This window comes from Octopus bimaculoides, chromosome 9 (genome assembly GCF_046866305.1).
Source record: "Octopus bimaculoides isolate indiv1 chromosome 9, ASM4686630v1, whole genome shotgun sequence".
NCBI lineage: Eukaryota > Metazoa > Mollusca > Cephalopoda > Octopoda > Octopodidae > Octopus > Octopus bimaculoides.
This window is the reverse complement of record NC_142936.1, coordinates 21,974,365-21,994,039: the sequence shown is the minus strand read 5'-3', so window position 1 is coordinate 21,994,039 and position 19,675 is coordinate 21,974,365. Positions and strand designations below refer to the sequence as shown.

The window sequence follows — 19,675 nt, the reverse complement described above, 5'->3', positions numbered from 1 at the left end:
CACAAAGTGATTTATTTAGTCTGTGGTGCAATTATTGTTTCATTCCAGTATCTTCTGCCATCTTATGGGCAGATGTATTATTCCCTGCTCAAAGAATTTCCTGTCTTTATTGGTAAAAATTCTTCCTGGTGAATTTCAATATCCTCTTCAGAATGGAAGGTTTGTCCACTGAATGAATTTTGAAGAGACTGAAATAGGTGGAAATTTGATGATGCAAGGTCAGGTGAAACTTTCCAGCCAAGCTTCAGTAATGTCTGCCACATTTGCAAAGAAGTGTGTTGTCTAGCATTGTCATGATGAAAGACAGTGCCTTTACAGTCAGCAAGTGCTGGATGCTTCTGGTAGATTGCTACATTTGTTTTGTCCAGCTGGGCACAGCACACATCGAATTGATGGTCCTGTCTATTGGAAGAAGTTCATAAAAGATAACACCCTTCCAATCTGACCAAATTGAAAGCATGACCTTCTTTGGGGGACATCCTGCTTTGCAGGTTGTTTGTGGTGGATTGCAAAATACTTTCTTCACGTTTCTGCAACAAATTGCTGATGAAAATGTTTTTGGTGGAGTTACCTGCCTCATTCAATTGATGTGAGCCCTAACATCAAGCTTGTTGACATAAGGTTGATGCAGTTGGTTTTCAACACTTGATTTGAATATCTGTGATTATCTGGGTCATAATGGGGTGGGGAGGGGGTTGGTATTGCTGTTAATCTCAGTTGGGCGGCCAGAGCAACGTGCATCTGAACAGATAGATTTTGCTATTGAAATCTCAGAAATCACTTCTGGCACACATTGTGCATCAGTATTCCCTCCATACACAGTGCATATCTTCCTGCAGGTTTCCACTGCTTTCTTGCCTTTTTTAAAATAAAAGCACAATGTTTGTTTTGGTTCTCCACTTTCAGAGTGATTCCAAGCACACAAAATTCAATCTGTCTCTAAACAAGTTTATGTTGAACTACACTGAATTATCAAGTTTCTAATGAGTGTGCATGCACAAGAGACAGACTGAAGTTAGCTACTTATTAGAGTGTTTCTAGTTTAGTTTTCATAAAGACTGAACGGATTTTTTGGCCAACCCAATAATTCTGTTAGCTTGTAGGGTGGTCTAAATCTGCAGGGTTACTCTACTCTCGAGTATTTCTTATTTCTTTATTGCCCTCAAGGGGCTAAACATAGAGGGGACAAACAAGGACAAAGGGATTAAGTCAATTACGTCAACCTCAGTGCGTAACTGGTACTTATTTAATTGACCCTGAAAGGATGAAAGGCTAAGTTGACCTTGGCGGAATTTGAACTCAGAACGTTGCGGCAGATGAAATACCGCTAAGCATTTTGCCCGGCGTGCTAACGTTTCTGCCAGCTCGCATGAGTCTAATCATTTGCTTATGAAACTATTCAATGTCAGCACTGCAAATCATCAACTAGATCACTTGTTTCCATTGTAACCATCACCTAACCCATCTGTTCCCACTGTAAACCAGCAATTAAGCCATTGTCTGTTTCCGCTTAAAAACTATCAACTAAGCCACATTTATGAAATTACTTTTGGTGATGTGGACTACCTCTAATTTCCTTGGTCTCAGTCTTGGTCTGCTGAGTGAAGCAGCAGCATTTCTTTCTTGATGCTTGTTGGTGGTGGTGGTGGTGGTGGTGGTGGTGGTGGTGGTGGTGGTATATCAATTTTTGTCTCTTTGGTTGTGTCCTCTCTTATGTTCACCTTCTTGTTCCTTAAGTGTTTACTTTGACATCTCCATCTTTGTCTTTTTCCCAGCTACTCCCACCCACTCTTATATAATGTGGGATAGCCATGAAACTCCTTTCTACCAAGTCACCTGTGCTTGTCCTATTCTCTCTTATACTTTAGCCTCTCAATGCCTGGCATAAAGCCACCACCCTCTCTCTCTGTCTCTAATACTTTCCCCTGCACACTTGTTGAGATTTTATTTTTCCTAGGTGGCAAGATACTTGGAAACTATTAGTGCTGGTGGTATGCAAAAAGCACCCAATATACATTGTAAAGTGGTATCAAAGAAACGGCGTCAGGCTGTTTGAAACTGACAAAACAGACATTGCACCCCAATATAGTCCTGCAGCTTTCTGGATCCTGTCTAATCATGCAATTGAAGCCAGCATAGAAAAAGGACATCAACCTTTTAGCATTCAGTTTTCTCTGTGAAATGTAAGGGTAAAGAGGGTAAAGACTCCCTTCGGTCATGAATGACCATGGGATTACACCTAGAAAGTTACCTTCTGAGACGCAAGTCCGGGCAAGGTTGTCTATAAAAGACCAGCAGTTGTCCATGCATACCTGTCTCCCCTTTCCCTGCCACTGATGTTATCCAAGGGAAAGGCAAAGGCTGATACAGCCGATACAGCAACTCATTTTTACAGCTGAGTGAACTGGAACAACGTGAAATAAAGTGTCTTGCTCAAGAACACAACACTGGGAATTGAACTGACTACCTCATGATTGTGAACCCAATGCTCTAACCACTGAGCCTTGTGCCTTTTTGTCAAATGTAGTGCTTATTTATTTACATTGATTTGAATTGGTCATGCATTGTCTTGTAACTTTGAAGGCGGTGAGTTGGCAGAAACATTAGCACACTGGGCGAAATGCTTAGCAGTATTTTGTCTGTCTTTACGTTCTGAGTTCAAATTCCGCCAAGATCAACTTTGCCTTTCATCCTTTTGGGTCCGATAAATTAAGTACCAGTTGCATACTTTGGTCGATCTAATTGACTGACCCCCTCCCCAAAAATATCGCGCTTTGTGCCTAGAGTAGAAAAGATTATGTTGTAATTTTAAGATTTCTGTGACATGATAGTTTATTTTTGGAGCAATATTGTCGGGAGTAAGTGTGAGAGGCTAGAGTTAGCCAGTTTGAAAATAAAACAATATTTTGGCTGGATAAGGCCAGTTTAAATGCTAAAGGGACAAATGATAAGGATGACAATTATCTAATAGTCATAATTTGGCTCCTTGAATGTACACCCAATTCTCCCTCATGCATTAAATGTAAAAGTATTGCAAAACATTTTTGATAATGTAAACTAATTTGTATTCATTGTTTTCTAGTGGGTTTCATTGGTCTTACCTTTCCTACAACCTTCATAAATATCTACAGGTAAGCAACTTTTGTATTTTTTACATTATAAATGTCCCTTGTAATTTTCCTCTCCATATTAAGTAGAAATTAAATGATTTTTAATATATTTGGAACAAAATGTATTTTGTACCTAAATTATTTCATATAATGTGGCTGTTTTTTTTCTGTAGATTTCTTTTTCATTCTCTTTTTTCTTTGTTCTTTTTCTTTTCACTTATATCTGTTTCATTACTTTTCTCTTCTATTTCATTTTGACCTTTTCTGTTTCCATTTTCTGTTTCTTGACCTTTTCTGTTTTTCTACTCTCTACCTTTGTTACTTTCTTCTCTTTGTCCTTATTTTTTTAAATTCTCTTTCATATGTCATTTTTTTATTTTATTTTTGTTTCCTCACTTCTTCCATTGTAAATATTTTTACCACCTACTCTAGTTATTTTTTTGTTCTTTGTTAAGTAGCACAGTATTGTTCTGTGTGGTAAGCTGGAAGAGGAGATATATTTAACACTCCTATCACTATAGTGAAAATACTCCTTAAGCAATGAAAACTCTGCCTGCTTTTCAATTTTTTTTTTACCTGCTTGACTGAGTATGCTTAAAATGAAGTTATTAGTAACTTGAAAAATGGGCAGAGTTTTCATTGATTAAGGATTTTTTTTTCAATGTAGTGATAAGAGTGTTATATATATATATATATATATATATATATATATATCCATCCTCCTCCCAGCTTACCACACAGCAATACTGTGCTACTTAACAAAGGACTAACAAAATTCTGAAGTTGTGTCTGTATTAAGCTATCTGTATATCATTCCTACAGCTCACTTATATATGCATTCTCCTAATTTGAACTGATCTTCAACAAGCTCTAAGGAGACAGGTGCATGCCGACCAACCGATATAAGGAACCTCTACATGATTGCCTGACCTTTGGTTTGTTAGAAAAGAAAGAAATTTCTCTCAAATGATGCTTTATCGTCTTCAAAAGAAAAAAAAAATCGAGAAATAAAAACTACATAATATTGTTCTAAATATATACTGCCTGAATAAAGACAGTTTAGTCATGACCAAAAAATCTTTTTAATCACAGCTCTGTTCAGTTAGTGTTGCTCTGGGGTTCAACAACAGCCACTACCCATAATAGCATGTCTCCATGCAATTCTTGATCTAGAAGAAATAGAACAGAATCTCTGAAAGTTATTGTTTTAGAAAAGGAAACAGATACATTGGATGATACAGTCCAAAATACACTTTGGGTTAAAAAAAAAAAATTTTAAAAACCCTGAGAAACTTCAGCTTGATCAAATCAGGGCAAGTCTAACAACTAACTTGTGGATAAGGAGTCTTTCATTGTACAAAATTCAAATGTGTATCTCTCTTCAGGGCAAAATTGTTTGCTTTTTAATAGAGTTTTTTTGAAATGGTATCAGTGCTAGACCTTCAAGGATCTGTCTTGAGATATTGTAGTTAGTAGATCACCCACTGATGGTGTGTCATATCTGAAAAAGAAACCTTTTTATTGAGTGCTGTAAATTTTTACAGCAGAAAAGTAAAATGCCCTGGTTGCTAAACAGATATCACACTATACCATGGATATTTGTCTTATTCAAATCTGATATTTATTGTCAGTCTCTTTTGCTGAACTTGTAAGTTACTGGGATGTAAACAAACCAATACCAGTTGCCAAGCAGTAGTGGGGGATAAACACATACAACAACATACACATAGATATATACATATACGACCAGCTTCTTTTGGTTTCTGTCTACCAAATATACTCATGACTTTGGTTGGCCCTGGGCTATAGTAGAAGACATTTGCCCAAGGTGCCACACGGTGGGACTGAACTTAGAACCATGTGGTTGGGAAGCAAACTCGTTACCACCCTACCATGCCTGCATCTATTGATGGGGCTTATCCGTCAGTAACAAAAAGTATGCAGTATCTATCAATTCATATAGCTCACCTTACCTTGTGCATAAGCTGGTCATCGCTGGAAGGCTTTTGGTCATAGTTTGTTTTTCAGTTATGGTTAAGCAACAAAAACTTCATCATTGTCAACAACAGAACTAATTTTAAAATCTTATTGTCTATGTACACACCTATTGAGAATGACTGTTAGACAAACATAGCAATAGTAAAGTAGACGATTTTTAAACTACTGCAATCCCTTTTTGTATTTGTTACAAAAGTGATCTTCTGCCAATGTGCAAAGTCATTGGAAGAGCAAGAACAGGTTACATTGAAACATACTTTGTAGTTACAACTCTGAGTCCAATTTTACAGCCATTTCTTTTGCTTGCAATTACTCAAGGTCAAAGCTAGGCTCTTTAGCTAATGAGATTGTAGGCAATCATATCTGCTAGAAGTATCAACCAAGTCACTTTAAAATCCCACTCTACTGTCTTAAAGGACTACATTGGATTATGTTGTCTTTGGTGTGCAATGGCTGAAAAGGTAAAACAAGCCAGATGATCACAGATGGACTGCTTTTAATCAGATCTGTTTGATCCAACCAGCTTGGATTTCAGCATTTGTTGATTTCCCTGTTATTTAAATGCCTTGGAGATTAGACCTTGAACTTTTCAAACCATCCACAAAAAGCAACAAATGTGTGTGAGATATTTCCTTAGCTGCTTCTTGTTTCAACTATTTAAATGACTTTGATGACATATCACATTTAATATTTTCTCCATATTTTCTATAATACACTCTTGGAGTGGTTGGCATTAGGAAGGGCATCCAGCTGTAGAAACTCTGCCAAATCAGATTGGAGCCTGGTGTAGCCACCTGGTTCACCAGTCCTCAGTCAAATCGTCCAACCCATGCTAGCATGGAAAGCTGATGTTAAACGATGATGATGATGATTGCATGTCAGTTGTTGGTTTAGAAGTATTACACTCACTTGTATTTTGCATCTATGTTGGGTAATGACTGCAAAAGTATGATTACGAATACAAGTGGCCAAAATAGGATTCCTCTGACAAATTTCTGGAGTAATGTTACTCAACAGTGCATAGTTTGGAAATCAAACAGTCTCTCCTGGTCAATCCTCTATTTCTCTGTATTGAGAGGTCATGATTCTTGTACTATGGACATGTAATTAAAGCCAGACTCTTAGATAGACTCTTAAAGCCAAACCAACTGGCAGGAGACCCAGGGATAGACCAAGAACTGTATCATTTCACAGTCAATATGAGAATAAATCTATTCAAAATGGAATAATTTTATACTATGTAACATGCTTTTTGGAAATGAAAAATGAATAAACTTACTGTATAAATTGGTAATGAATGGAATGATGTAATGCAAAAATTTTATTGTTAGTGATATATAAGTAATTAAAGCAAAAATATTGTATTTTTATTCTCATTTTGAATGGAATTAATCTTGTTTTGGACGGAGTTACTCCATTTTGAATGGAATTATTCTTATATTGGATGTGAAATGGGATTGTTGGATTATATCATTTGGTCATGCTTGGGAATCTAACCAGGAAGTCTAATCCTTTTGCATTAAGATTACTCTGTCAATTGTAATGTTTATTAATTCACAATTATCTTGTAGCTTCAAAACTTTGATAATGTGATTGCCTATTCTTAGAATGACATTGTGCAGGGTAGGTGTGAAAGACGGATTTGACCAGTTTGTGCATAAAACAGCTAGAATATTTGGGCCTGATATGGCTGGTTTAAATCCTAAACAGTTCAGGATAGCTGCTTCTGATAGGACCTTATGGAGGAGGTGTCTGAGGACTCTGCTCCCATGAACCTCCACAGAATAGTGTGTTGAGAAGATGGATGTGTGGATGGAACTTTTAGTTTGTTAGTGATTTGTTAGTGTTTTTTTCAAGCTGATAGTGCATTTCTTAACTCCTTGCTGATGGATTTATTACTGACAGCCTGTGCTGTGTACTGGTTGTTCAGTAACTACATAATTTTTCATACAAGGAATTTTACAGTGTATTTACAGACTCTTCTCTGTGTGGTATATTTGAAAACATGGTGCCACACACTGTGTGACATCACACTGCCCACACACACAGTGTTTAGATGCTGTCAGTATTGCTTCTTGTCTGCAAGGGGTTAATTCAGTAACAATACTTTTCTATTCTCTTCCTTCTACTCTTTGTACTCTCTTTAATTTGGTATCTAACGAAATTGCTTTAAGCTTACCTGACACGATAGCATAACAAGTGTATTGAATTTTTAAAAAAATTACTGTACTTCAAAAAAACTTACCACGATGCAAGTGGTACAATGTTGCACAAGCAAAAAAATAACAGCGCAAAAACAAATCATGTGGGATTGATTGCTTTCTCTTGTGCAAATAAAGCAACAAGATGATTACTTATATGTGGACTTGTTGAGAAAAAAGCCATTATTAGAATCACAGTTCATTTGATTCGGTCAGAGAGATTGATTAGCACCATTGCTTGCAGTAAAAAAATATTTCTGGTTGCAATAAAACTTGTGGCCTTGAAGCCTATGGCTTTTTATGTAACATATTCATGAACATTTTACTAAATATAAGCACGAGCATAGCTGTATAGTTGAGAAGTTTGTTTCCCTTTCACATGGTTTCTGGTTCAGTCCTAGTGTGTAGCACCTTGGGCAAGGGTCTTGCCCTATAAGCCTGAGTTAACCAAAGACTTGTAAGTGGATTTGGTAGACAGAAACTAAAGAAACCTGTTGTGTGTGTGTTAGTATCTCCTTGTCTCAACATTGCATGATAGCTGTAAGTGAGCATCATTATCATACAGGTAGTGTCCTTCATTTCTTATATTCTATGAAAACCTGTTTGGCCAGGGATGGGGGAAATATGTTACTTGGAAACGGATGCAGGTTGGCATCTGGTCATAGAAAATCTGTCTCAATGAATTCCATCCAACCCATGTGAACTTGGGAAAATGGATATTAAAATGATGATGATTTCAAAAGTAAAAGATTTTGTTGTGAACCTTTCAGAACTAAATCATGACTCATAACTTAAGAGCTATGCTTTTATATCTATGTCATCCAATCACTGTTTATTTGTTGTATATTTGATAATGTTTTGTTTGATTTTTTTTTTCTCATTGTACTTGAGTGAGTAAATAACTATATCAGTAGTACTAGAATGTCTCTCCAAGTTCTACTTATACTGGATTTTGAGTTAATACTGCAAGCTAATGTAAAAACAAGTTGTACTATCAGTGAATAGACTTACGCTCAAAGGCCAATTCTATCTTTCAGATACAATATATCTGGAACTACTTGAAACAGTGTGTCCTTTGTTTATTTTATACAATATGTCCTTTGGTTTTTGATGTTTTTTTTTAAGATTTAAAGATTTGACTGCTATTTCTAGCAAGTTGAGCAACTACCTAGAGGTAAACTGTATGTACCAATGGTATATATCTATAGCAGGTTGGTGAGAATTAAGAATCTTAGCCAGTGATTCTGGAGCAGTGGAATAAGCTATAAACATTAACCCTTTTAGCCTGTAATTTGATATCCTATCAAACTCAACTAGCTGGTTACCCTTCATGCAATTTGCAAGATTTATTTTTATTTTCTTCTAAGGGTAAGTTACCAGTAACAATGTTGGTGCATGAGTACCTAAACTGAATTACATTTCATCTTTCAGCAGTTGATAATATTCCACTAATACCACTGGGACTATTATAAAAGCAAAGCATGCTCAGCAGAACTTCTGACACGATCTTGCCTACTGTGACATTGTTGTTGGCAAAATAAATACCAGCATTAGTATAAATATTTGAATGAAGGTGGCTTGACAATGGCTGCTCAAAGAGGAGTAATATAAGATTTTTCTTGATTATTTTTATTTTTTAATTCCAACATTCTCTGCTACTGTTTAGTAGACAACCATTTATATACATTTACAGAAAATAACAATAACATTCATCAAATGGTTTTCTGTTTTTTTTCTTTTTTTTTAATTAAATTACTTTATAATTGAGTCTTATAATTACACTTCAAGGAAAATAAGAAGCCCTAAGCAATAAAGTGATACTAGTCTCAGTTGACAGTTAGGAATTTAAATGATGCTGCCATTTGCTGTGTCAGTCATATCCTTGGCTAGTTTACATTTTCCCACTGGGATTATAAATGGGTTAAGTTTTAAAGCTTGAGGCAATTCCGAAATCACTTTGAAACTTCATTAATTTATTGAATAGAATTAAATCTCTTACTTGTTTGTCTGTTTTTCATTGAATGCATTGATATATATTTCATTAGTTTATAAATGGCTGGTTGTTTAATTATTCACAGTCTAAAGTTTCTTTAGAAAAGGAAACTTAGTGAGCGTAATGTTTCATTGATATCCCATCTATTTCTTTCCTTGGTTTGCTTGTTTGCATTTGTTAACATTGCATTATATACAGTGTATTGGGTCACCCCATAAACAATGCAGTTTTTTTTAATAATTTTTATTTTTCAAAATTAAGTTAAACGAAGTTAATTTTTAATCTAAAATATTCTCTTTCATTTTCTACAATGCTCTTCCACCTCTCTGGTAGATTTCCAAGGCCCCTCTTTCAAAATTCACTTTGTCTGTGATGAAAATTACTCCTCCAGTACTGTTCTGACCTTGTCTACAGAATTCATATTTTTTCCATCCAAATGATTTTCAAGATTTTGGAATAAATGATAATCTGATAGGGCAATGTCTGGCGAATATAGAGGGTGGGGTATCGTTTCCTATCCAAATTGCTCCAGCCTTTGGAATGTCATTCTCGCTGTATGCAGCTGAGCATTATCCTGATGGAAGAACACCTTTTGTTTTGAAACCAAAGATGGTCGTATTTCTTCTAGCGCTGACTTGAATGACTGGTTGAATGACCAAATCTAAGCTTCTCTGCTAGTTCCTCAACAGTTACAATGGGATTTTGTTTCACCAAGGTTTGCAGGATGTCCTTGTCAAGCTCTACAGATCTTTCTAGACAAGGCTCATCTTCTAGGATGTAGTTTCTGGTTTTGAATTTCTGGAACCACCGTTGACACTGGTTTATGCTTCTTGTTTGATCCACATATACTGCATTAATATCCCTCGCACTTTCCATTGAGTTGTTGCCTTTATTGAACTCCTAAAGCAAAATATGCTGAATATGCTCCTTTGTCACCTCCATTATTGCTTTGAAAAAAATAACTGTTAAAATCGAACTGCACTCTTCAAAACATGCACTAAGAATAAGTATAAAGTAAAATTACTACCTGCTTTCATAGCAAGTTGATGCAGTTAGTTTATCCCATCCCCCTCCGACTTTTTGTTCATGCAGTTGAAAAAAACCACATTATTTATGGGATGACCCAATGTTTAGCTTGGGTCTTTACACCCTGGTGCACAGGCAAAAACCTAGATTAATTACTTGAGATTCTTGCTACCTCATATGTTTCTAAATTCCCATTCCACCAGGGTTGTTTTTATCTTCATGGAGCAATAAATTGAATACCAGTAATATGCTGAGATCAGGTTCTGTGTGGGCCACTGTCAGAAAGACTGTTTCTGTTCCAGCTTAGGTGTCTTTTTTAATAAAATTCTGAGCCAGAATAAAGTGGTTATTAATGGGCAGTTAATATGCATAACAATAACACTTGTAGAAATAATACATTTCTAAATCTCTCAGATTTATGCAGTAGCAGCATGATAAAGTGATAGTATGTTGTCAACTTAATGTGACAGTCCCATAAAAGGGAAGAATGCTACTGTTATTTAGCCCTAGGAAATACCGTTTCCTGTTGGACTTGACACATTTTCTGTGTCCTTATGTTTCAAAGTGGAGATAAGCACTTCCACCCAGCAAAACCAGCATCCAGAGACTGATGATGAGCAACGACTCTGAAACTAATCTCTGGATGCTGGCTTTGCTGAGTAGAGGTGCTTATCTCCACTTTGAAAACACAAGGACACAGGAAATGTGTCAAGTCCAACAAGAAACGGTGTTTCCTAGGGCTAAATAATAGTAGCATTCTTCCCTTTTATGGGACTGTAACATTAAGTTGACAACATACTATCACTTTAATAACACTTATGTTAGATTGAGTTGGCACATCTTTATCTCCAATACTTGAAGATACTAAGTGATTTATTTAAGCTTATCGAAATCTGTTGACTCATAACATATGTGATGTTATCTGCCCATTAGTTACCTTTACAACACCTTAATGATTTTTTTTTTTTTTTTTTTTCCTTTTTTTTTTTTCTTTTTTTTTTTTCCTTATTTGTCAACTCAGAAGGAAAATTAATGCCTAGAATAGTCTTTTGAAACATTTCTCTTGTTTAAGAATAGCAATAACTGGAGGAAATGCAGTTCATTTAAATTTTGATTTCTTGGGTATCAGTGACTTGGCAGAAAACATGGACAAAGAAGGATTTAAAGATTTTTAGAGAAAATCAGTGACTTTATTGTACAGGTTTTTGGTATGAATTGTAATGTGAGCCAGTGTCTTGAGAGTGTTGATTATACTTGCAAATAAAGTAGAAAAATTTAAAAGCATTTTGTACCAATCAGGAAAGGAAATTGTGATTTCATTTTTGTTATCTTTCACAACAGGTACAGGCTTGTGTCAGTGGCTTACAAAGTTAGCTTTGCAACCACATAGTTTCAGGTTTAATACCGCTGTATGGCACCTTGGGCAATTGTCTTCTACTAGAGCCTTTAACTAATCAATACCTTAAATGTGAAGTTTGGCTGACAGAAACTGGGCAGAAGCTCATCATGTATGTGTGTGTGTGTGTTTCTACTTATTTTCACTTTATTATTTGAGCAGAAAACAGTGATACTTATTCATGCTTCCCGCCAACAATATGTCCTATAACTCAGCAGTTTCAGTTTTTTTGGCATGTGAAAATCATTGGAATAAAAATACCTTACTTGAAAAATAAGGGTTAGCCACAAGATGGGCATTTGGTAAGGTGTAGAAAACTGCTTCAGAAAGTCTCGTCTAGGATTATGATGAATAAATTTTGTTTTTGTAACTACAGAATGTGGTGTCTTGTTTATAATTGGTATTATAGGATATGTCAATGTTATTGTTGCCTATTATTATACAACTGATGTATTGTCTGGTTGTTTTCTTTAGGTCATACAAAAATAAAACTGGGAAAATGCGGTCTTTTCCAGAAGCTACGCGGCCACTAGTTTCTACATTGTTTCTTTTTACATTGCTTCTTATCTGGGCTATTTTCTCTAAATATGAAATTATGGAGAAACATCCAAGGCTGTTTATGTGGACCACTGGTACAACCTTTTCTAATATAGCTGTAAGTATTTCTGCTGGCGAGAAAATTACTTTCTCATTTTTTTTATTTTGGCTATTAGCATTAATTTTTAAATTATCACTGTGAGAGTTTTATTAATTAACCTAATCATGCAGCTGAAAAATTTCTCTCATGTTTACAGTTTGTATGTCAGCAAGATAAATACTCTATTAGGGTGTGTTCTACAGGACTGATGTTGTAATCAGCTTTCAGAATTTGTTGTTGTTTAACTTAAGACCAAATATGTTCTGGAGTAAAATATTCCAAAATATTTCAGCTATTACTGTTTCATATTATTTTCAGACAAATATATCCAAAGCATATTCCAATATGTCTTCCCTTTTTTTAAGATGATAATGTGTACTAGAATATGCTTCCTATTTCTGTCCATTTAAGTGCCCACAAAGAAGTTCTCTTATTGGTTGTATCTCTTCAACTGTGCTGCAGAAGACTAGCACGCTGCTGAATATAAATAATAGCAGAAATATAACTAACAATTCTTCACCATAAATATGGTGAATAAAAAATATTCAGGAAGAGGAGTAAAGAAGAGTGTAAAAGATTTAATGTTGTGTCACATTCCAGCTGAGCCATTTCAGTGAGATAAATGTAAGTGGATGGAATATTACTTACCATTTGCTACAGAAATTCAACTGGAACTGGGCTAGCTAGATGATCTCTGGTGAAACCATTTCTTGTTACCTTCTACAGTACCTTACAAGTACTTTATCACTGTAAGCTAAAGAAACTTGTTATATATCATTTCTACTCTTTACACCATCAAACTATGTATTCATAGTTTCTATTTACATGTTGGTGTACTGATCCAGCCTAATTTGTTTTGGCTGTTGAAACAGAGCAGTATCAGCGACCCATTGAGTTTATTAATATGGCCATTCATGATGCTTGCCAAATCACCAATGGTGTATGGTAGTTGTATTAGGTGTGCTGTCACACCCACTGGCACCAAATTTCAAGCAGGGTTATAATAAAGGGTTTCTGTTAAGATTCATAATTAAATTGAGTAAGGTTAATATTTATAATGAATTTGCCATTTCCAATGGGCATGCTGCATACACCTGGAATATATGCCCCTGCAAATCGCATGCATGTATGTATACTTTAATATCATCATCATTTAACATCCATTTTCCTTGCTAGCATGGTTTAAACAGTTTGACAGGATCTGACAAATCACAAGTCTATGTTGAGTTCTAAACTCTGCTTTGGCATGGTTTCTGCAGCTGAATGCCCTTCCTAATGCTAACCACTTTACAGTGTATTAGATGCTTTTTCCATGACATCACCACTTGTAATGCCACTAAGTAGCTCAGAAGACAAAGAAAATGTCCCCTCAGCTAAGTTTGGTTTATAGTTTGGGAGGAACGTGGTTTTATGCGGGGTATTGAGAAGTAAAAATATGGTAGGACAGGAAAAAAAGAGTCTTTTTATATAATAGTGTGTCGGAGTAATTGGAAAGACAAATAAAAATGATGGTGACAAGGTGTAAGGGCTTACTCTGAAGATACAAAAAAGGTGAGTATAAAAAAGAATACAAACAGGATTGGGAAGGGCAGGTGGGTAAGTTTATAAGAATGTGAGAGGAGAGTGAAAGATGACTAATAGAAAGTGGGTAGAGGTGAGGATAGTGGTGAACAAAAGTGGGGATGTGGACAGTGGTAAATATCAGTTTGGTGGAGTAAGGGGAAAGAATAGGAGTGGCTCAGGAAGTAGGAGGTGATAAGTGGGGATGAATAAAAATGTAGATAGACGAGAAGTAGAGGGATGATGTGTCTGGTGAGAGAGAAAGATATGTTGGTGACAAATGGAGGTTAGAGGTGGGTATTGTGAGTGGCAAGCAAAGTTAAGAGCAGTGTAAATGCCAGATATTCGAAGGTATTAAGAATGAGATATGGCAATCATAAGATGTAGCTCAGGGAAAGAGAGAGATAACTGGTGGCATAGAAAGGTGCAGATCATTGGAAAGTAAAGTTGGAATGGATGTTATTGAGAATTAAGGATAATGTTAAAAGAAAGTGGTTTCAAGGAGAGGGATGAAACATGTTCTATTTTCATATGATTACAACAGTTGAATGGTGCTGCAGTTAAGAGTGAAGGAGGATGGATTTTAGGGAGATTGGAGGGGTAGAACGCTTAACAGGGACTGATTTGGTGCATTTAAGACCCCACCTTTGCGCTGATGGACAAGCTTTTTCAAGCATGCTGAATTACTAATCATCTTGGTCTTTTGTCATCTCTTCCTGGGTCTTCCTCTTCCACTAGTTCCATCCACATTTTGTGATTGGTATTTCTTTATGCAGCTATTTTCAGGATTTAAAAGTGAGATAGTGTACTCAATACATGCACTGTTTATTTAATTGATAAAAGCTGATCCACTCTACTATTTACTTTTTGGCTATATTCTATTATTTAGACAAAATATTTAATGTAATTTTCATTTCTTTCATCCCATGTAATCGGCAACAGAATGACCCATCAGTCCCCCCCCCCCTTCCCATATATATGTGTTTATGCATGTAAGATGATATTTGAAGCTGATAAAATCATCTAATTTACATAACCTTTGCTTTTCAGTGTCGTTTAATTGTTGCACAGATGAGTAACACGCGGTGTGAACTGATAAACATATTCTTGATACCTTTAAGTATTATTGTGATAATAGTCCTTCTCCTGCAACCAGGACGGTTGGAAGTTGTCTTTCTCTGGGTATATTGTTTGGTGGTTACCGTCACACATGTCTATTATGGTGTATCTGTGGTAAGTGTTACTTTTCATTTCTACATTCATGTTGTGACCATTTTTTTTTTTTTTTTTTTTTGTCCATATCAAATTTTCAGAAAAGTAAGAGGAGTAGAGTTGGCAGGGGTGATAGTATATAGAACTTAGAACTGAACTTATACTACATACATCATAACTGGAAAATGATAAAGATGGTCATGGCTGGCATGTCTTTGATCATAGGTTTATTGAATGATCTCGGTCCAAACAATAGCAACTTTTTTTTAGTTCTGCATAACTTTGCCATCTGCAGTCAGTACTGAATGGATGATTGCAGATCAGAGTGCAATGACAATTGAAGTTGCCCTAGCAACTCTTCATATTATGAAGTATTCCTGGTATTCTGTTACTCATATCTATCATCTTCCCAACAGAACTCATTCACACTATGAAGAGTGTTTGGTGCTGTGCTTTTTGCAATCCTGCTCATTGATATAGTGGAGTCATTGTTGTTGAATTAGTCTTACTGTTTATCTGCAATAAATCTCACAATTCTGAAGAGATTATAACTACTAATCAACGTGGTAAGTAGCTTGCTTACCAACCACATGGTTCCGGGTTCAGTCCTACTGTGTGGCATCTTGGGCAAATGCCTTCTACTATAGCCTCGGGCCGACCAAAGCCTTGTGAGTGGATTTGGTCGACAGAAACTGAAAGAAGCCCGTCGTATATATGTGTATATATATATATATATATATATATATATATATATGTATGTGTGTTTGTGTGTCTGTGTTTGTTCCCCTAGCATTGCTTGACAACCGATGCTGGTGTGTTCATGTCCCCGTCACTTAGCGGTTCAGCAAAAGAGACCGATAGAATAAGTACTAGGCTTACAAAGAATAAGTCTCAGGGTCGATTTGCTCGACTAAAGGCGGTGCTCCAGCATGGCCGCAGTTAAATGACTGAAACAAATAAAAGAGTAAAAGAGTGTGTTGTAATGTTTCAACACCTTACTGTTGTCCATAACACAAGACTAGCAACTAAAACTTATTGGTATATAAACTCCTAGGACTAATCTGCATAATGTGCTGACTTACGTCTTCCAGAGCAGAACACTTTATAGGTGTTAATTTTTTGGTAAGACACTGTACAACTACCTATACTCAGGGCTTCGTTTTTGCCCATTTGTGTGTATAGATACAGACAGGCATTGCCAAAAGATTAAGTATGCAATCAAAGGTCCTGATTATAGTCCCACTGTGCAGCAGTGCAATTTGATTTAGGCAAATGTTTTCCACCATAGTCTTGGACTGATCTAAGTATTGCAATTGAAATTAGGTAAGTGGAAAATATTGAAACTCATCAGATGGGGAAGAATATCTGAAATGAAAAAAGCCAGCCTTGTCACATACATTTATATTGACTGTGCTTGAAATTTTACATTATGGGTACCAATGTCTTTGGAATACTCAGCTGCTTACACTGTATCTCAATAAATAGGTAGTTGAGGTAATTGAATGGCTGTAATACTCATCAAAATTGACATTAGTTCCATTGAATTTTGCCCACACACACACACACACACATATTGTAAGGCTAACAACATTTAGCATCACCTAGAAGCAAGTGCATAGGAGGACGAATTCTGTGATTCTCAGACGATAGTCAGAAGTCCAATGGAGCACATTGGTGCCGTGATTGCTGGATGAAATGATGGAATATGTAATAAGGTTATCATGCATGGTACTAGAATAATTTGTAGTTGATAAATGATGAGCTTACATCACTATTGATTACTTAGTAGTGACATTGCTCAAGTTTCTGTACATTATACTTAACAATCTTCGATCTCTTTTACTCAAAACAAGTGCTGTTACACCTTTCTTCATTCTCTTTGAAAATACCATCTGACTGATAGGCATGATGTTACTCTCCAACACATTCCAGTCTCTGATCCTTAGACATATAGTCTCCTCACCTGTTTATTATCTTGTAACCCACTCATTTTATATCCATCCTCTCCCTCAGGTACTGGTCTAATGACAGCACCAAGTCCTTCCATCTAGAACGTCATCCAGGTGAAATGTTTTTCTTGGAGTTGTTCAAGAAGAACCTGAATTTTATTAGTCTCAAGAAGTTAAAGGGGCAGCACCTTCCTCTAGAAGAAACCATTTAAATCATAAGATATAAAAATTTGTAAAAAATAATCCTAAACATGTTAGTGTTAGGAAAATTTAAGATTAAGTTTGGTGGAATGAATATATATATTCATATATACATGCATGTGTGGGTGTTTGTTAAATACACAAGACTTGATTGTCTTCTTGCATCTTCTTCTGTTAGTTGATAATGATTATCTGAAATACTTAGGCAGTTAAAGACTTTGATTTGATTACATCACCTCTTCTGTAACCAATAAAATAAATACCATTCTACAAGTACTTTGTTTAATTAAGTAAACTATACTCTTGAAGACAGGACTCCAGTATGACTACATGGGTCAATGACTGAAACATGTAAAAGAAAGAACAAAAATAGTGCAAAAATGTATTTCCATAAAATGTAACTAGGTCAGAAACTGTTCCCAGCTATGCTGCAATTGTGTGATGCACTAAATGAAGGCAGTAAATGTTAATGAGTGAGTACACTTAGTGGGGCACAGTTGTAGATATTGTGTAAAGACGGTGGCTTTTCATTCTATAAATAGTTCTGTTGAATCTCCAGCTTACTTCTACCATTTTTGCTTTAGATACACTCTCTTGTTGTATCTAATCTCTCTCTCCCTCTCCCCCTCTCTCTCTCTCAAGAAAGTTGTAAATCATTTTGCAGTTTTGACCTTTCATATTGCTTGCTTTTTACTGGGATCATTTCTTTCTCTCGACAAACATACTCTCCTCTCTTCTGTCAATGTCTCTATTTTATCTCTGTCTCTGATGTCACTAGCTTCAGTGTGTGTCTTGTTTGTGCGTTCATCTATGCCTATGTCCATATATTTATGAGTGACACATATAATTACATCAATCTTTGAATCACTGTACATGTTTCTCATATATTCGAGTATACATGTATGTATATATATATATATATATATATACATTTTTAACATTTTTTTGTACCTGACATAGAGACGGCAGAAAGTACCCATGAACGAATTTTTTTTCAGTGTCTCCGTGACTGGTGAGAAGTAGCTCTCCTCAGACTGAGAATAATGCGTTAAATAGGACACTGCTAAAGGTTCTCAAGGGCCAGGTAGTACCATTGACTGGACAGTAGATTAAGACTACTCTCTAAAACAGAAACAATCTCTTTATCAAGTCTCCACATAGTTTCCGTCTGTTGAATTTCACTCAAAACGCGTTGTGACCTGTGACGAAAGCAGAACACACCTATCCAAAGGTGCGGTGTAGTGGATTAGTTACACAGCAAACTTCTTGACTTCTCAGTCCTTCCAGCACACACATACACATATATAAACATAGTGTGTGTGTGTGTGTATATACATATATATATATATATATATATATATATATATGCGAGTAAAAATAAATACAAAAAAGGTGGTTTTTTTGTATGATTGTGTATAGAGGAATATATTATTTTGTTTAAAAGAGTTCCAACACTGTCTGTTTTTTATATTTTATTTATATTCCTGCAGAACCAATGTGGGGTATGGAATATATAATATAAAATAAAATAAAATAAAAATGGATGGCACCATGAAATAAAGTATTGAATGTAGATGAAATATTGAGAGTTCAATATAAAGGATCAAATATATAAATATAAATATATAAAGGCGACTCGAGTTTCAGGGCTATTTCCCTTCGTCATGGCTGGTATGACATACACATTCACATATATAAACATAGTGTGTGTGTGTGTGTGTGTGTGTGTATAGACAAATGGTAAGAATTTGTTAAATCCGAAACCTGGTTCCTGTTTAATAATGATTTATTTAGGTGATTTTAAATGTCTTACCCGCTCACGTTTTTGGTATGCTGCTATATTTCATGTTGAGAACTTTTTAGGTCTTAATAGACACAAAATGTGATCTATTTCTAGCGCATTAATTGTCCACGTTAGTGGTCGACGTTATTTTTAAAATGTACCTTAATCCCCTGAGATTGCAGATAATATTTCTGAATCTCTTTGATTCTTTAAATGTGCTGGCCCCCTGATAATTAATCGATATTAATTAATATATTAATGACTAATTACCAGATCTTATAATATACATACATACATACATACATACATACATACATACATACATACATACATACATACATACATACATACATACATACATACATACATACATACATACATACTCACATACATACTCACATACATACATACATACATACATACATACATACACACATACACACATACACACATACACACATACATACATACACACATACATACATACACACATACATACATACACACATACACACACACACACACACACACACACACACAAACACACACATACACTTACCTTAGATAAATTACACACTTTCAAGAACTACATTCTTAACCTAAATGGCC

At 35.6% G+C, this 19,675-nt stretch overlaps 1 protein-coding gene across 2 annotated transcripts in view; it reads left to right on the top strand.

Annotated features, from left to right (window-relative positions):
* LOC106883588 (ethanolaminephosphotransferase 1) overlaps window positions 1-15,298 on the top strand; it is a 134,559-nt gene extending 119,261 nt beyond the window's left edge. For both annotated transcript variants that reach the window (XM_089357264.1, XM_089357263.1), the window contains 3 exons: window positions 3,083-3,131; window positions 12,199-12,379; window positions 14,972-15,298. In XM_089357264.1, the coding sequence (XP_089213390.1) occupies window positions 3,083-3,131; window positions 12,199-12,379; window positions 14,972-15,283 (542 nt within the window). In that variant the 3' untranslated portion in view covers window positions 15,284-15,298. The remainder of the gene's footprint in view (window positions 1-3,082; window positions 3,132-12,198; window positions 12,380-14,971) is intronic.
* The last annotated feature ends 4,377 nt before the right edge of the window (window positions 15,299-19,675 follow it).